Consider the following 2,638-nt stretch of genomic DNA (forward strand, 5'->3'; position numbering starts at 1 on the left):
TGTTTCAACAGCAAATGAACCCAAAGACTATTGTTTCTTCCTCTTCAGAGAACTAAATTAGGGAACTTACAAAGACACAAGAAAAATTTCCTTTCAAATGATCCATATATTTATTTGTAAGAAGTAGTACAATAGCCTGCCACTGAAACAAAACCCCATTTTACTCTTAACTATACTTTCATAAATAAAAAAAGCAAACATAAAGGTAAACATGCAATTTTATTGCTCAATAAGGTAATTGCAGAAATCTTTATTTATTTATTTTGTCAATGTAAATGTTAGTCTCCATTGTCACGCATAATTTGGTGCAGGTTTAATGGAAGATCAGTTGTAACTAGTGTGATATTTGTCCAGTGGTGATGGTTGAGTAGCTGGCCTGGAAAGAGGGCTAGATGATATATCAGCTATCGTAGACATTTGCAACCACCGGTGGCCTGCTGGTAGCAGGTTAGGATGTGGAGCCTGATTGACTGATACTACAGGATATCTCGTTGGAACAGCAGGTGATTCTACTATCAGCCGCAAAAAACTGTTTTGAAAGGGAGATATTATGTGGTATTGAGAAGTTGTGGTTGTAATAAAATTCACAATGTGCCCCTTGCTTGCATGTATGTGCTGTGAGAGTGCATATGAATAGTGTTCAACTGATTTAAAATGGCACGTTGATCTGTTGCACTTTGTTCTGATGGTCCAATTGAGGTTGAACGTGAAGGAGGAGGGAAACCACTTATAATTGGGTCAGATGAACTAGCAATTATCTTTCCGACAGAAGATTCCCTTGTTAGAGACATATTTAAATTTGTAGAGGTTGAAAATAAACTTTCTTCACTAACTTCAGCAGCTAAGGCAGGATTATGCTTCTCCATGTTAGCCCCTTCTCTAAAATGCCTCTGGTTGAAATCTTCATGGAATAAAGTAGGTGTAAGTGAAGCGTTTTTAACATGAATTCTTCTTTTCACTCTTACTAAAAGTTGGGGACAGCCACGTTTGAAATTTGGATTATAATAGCACTTTAACTAAAACAAACAAAAAAATGTAATTCAGTGCCACTTTAAACCAAGGGGCAAGTGACAATATCAAATATAACACAATACATTTCAGATTTCTGCTTCATCACACAAACTTAATGTCATCAAATAATTCATGAACATTGTTTACTATTTTTACGAATGTGCTTTTTGGAAAAAAGCACTCAAGTTGTTAAGCCCTCAAGGGAACACATGTTACATATTAATAGCAACATTTCATTAAGTGGCTTTGGTACATTTATTTGGAGTTCAGTGGTAAGATTCAAAATTGTTACCAACATTTCTTAAAACCCTGAAAGTTTAATGCTCAAGATAAACTCAATAATTTTTACCTTAATATTGTCCATAATTTTCAAAATCTTGTTATACTGCATGTATTAACATATTTACTGATGTACAAAGTAAAATTACTTATATACTCTATGTAAATTGGTAACTGAAATATGTTAAGTACCTTGCTTAAGACACAGGATTCTTTCTCTTTGGCCAGAAAGGTGGGTAGAAAGGCAGATCTTTGAAAATTCGGTCGAATTTTACTAAATCCATAAATGTTGAGCTGTCGAACAAAACTTTTGATACTGTCAGTTTGAAATATTCTGCAAGGATTCTTTCTTTCCAAAATTTCTTTCTTGAAGTGTTCTTCATAGATCACTATGCAAGTTCCATTCTCATCCCATGAAATAGACTTGAATTGGTCACTTTCAACTATTTTCCAAAGTTTCCTGGGAAAGGTCAGAGAAAAGAAATCATTATCTTTATCTGGCTCAGAGGCACAAACTGTGTAACGTGGTCTTTTTAAGAAGAATCCTTGTGACAAAACCTGAAAAGCATTTTCTTCAATCGTTGACCTTAAGTCTGAGTCCCCAGGGAATGTGTGCTCACACAATGGAGACCTAGTGGAGGCTTCTGAAACAGTTAATTCATCTTTGGGAGAAAAATCTTGAGTTTCTGAAGAACCGTGTTCCATCTCAAATAAATATTTCTTTAGCCGCTGTTCCAACCTGCATGGCTTTTGAGATTGCAGCTTCAAATGCTATCAGGAGTTCTAGGCAGATAAAGGAATCTACACCATCACCATGGTTCCCAAGCTGAGTAGCAATGATATCACAAGAGGACTTTGGTCTCCTAGCAACAAACAAAAACCTGGCCCAAAATGTTTCCTTCCCAGCCTGAGAAATGCATCCAGCAAAAATAAAATCTAGATTGTTCACTTACTCCATGTAAGATGCAAAAATCTCATCTCTGTAACAGCATATAAATAAATAAGAAAATAATGTCCTCAATCTCTGAAATAAATGTAATTTCTCCCTCACACACACACTCTTACTAGATTGGTGAGGGGAGCTTAAGGCCTGGTAATTGCAAAATGAAAAAGAAAAAGAAAAGAATTCAGAAGAATTTTGAAAATAAACATGCATACTTACCATTCAAAAGTTTCAACCTTCTGCTTTAGCACTGTTTCTCTTCCTCTTAGTAAAAACCATGGTTTTTACTTAAAGTTGCCTTTATCCATAAATTTCTTTCATTTAAGTCTACACTGAAAATCATCAATTTTTAGCAAGAAAACTGATGAAAGCCAAACTGGTGTAAATGAATATACTGTCTCCTAA

The 2,638-nt window shown here is 35.1% G+C and overlaps 1 protein-coding gene across 1 annotated transcript; it reads right to left on the bottom strand.

The window, feature by feature from the left end:
- Window positions 1-228: 228 nt before the first annotated feature.
- On the bottom strand, window positions 229-2,142 carry LOC117085575 (heat shock transcription factor, Y-linked-like). Its single transcript, XM_033214583.1, is given in 3 exon segments — window positions 229-593; window positions 596-1,016; window positions 1,483-2,142. Coding segments are annotated over 3 exon segments (1,203 nt in total). The 5' UTR covers window positions 1,996-2,142; the 3' UTR covers window positions 229-324.
- Window positions 2,143-2,638: the final 496 nt, after the last annotated feature.

Source organism: Trachypithecus francoisi, unplaced genomic scaffold, assembly GCF_009764315.1.
Source record: "Trachypithecus francoisi isolate TF-2019V2 unplaced genomic scaffold, Tfra_2.0 Contig00562, whole genome shotgun sequence".
In the NCBI taxonomy this organism is placed as follows: domain Eukaryota; kingdom Metazoa; phylum Chordata; class Mammalia; order Primates; family Cercopithecidae; genus Trachypithecus; species Trachypithecus francoisi.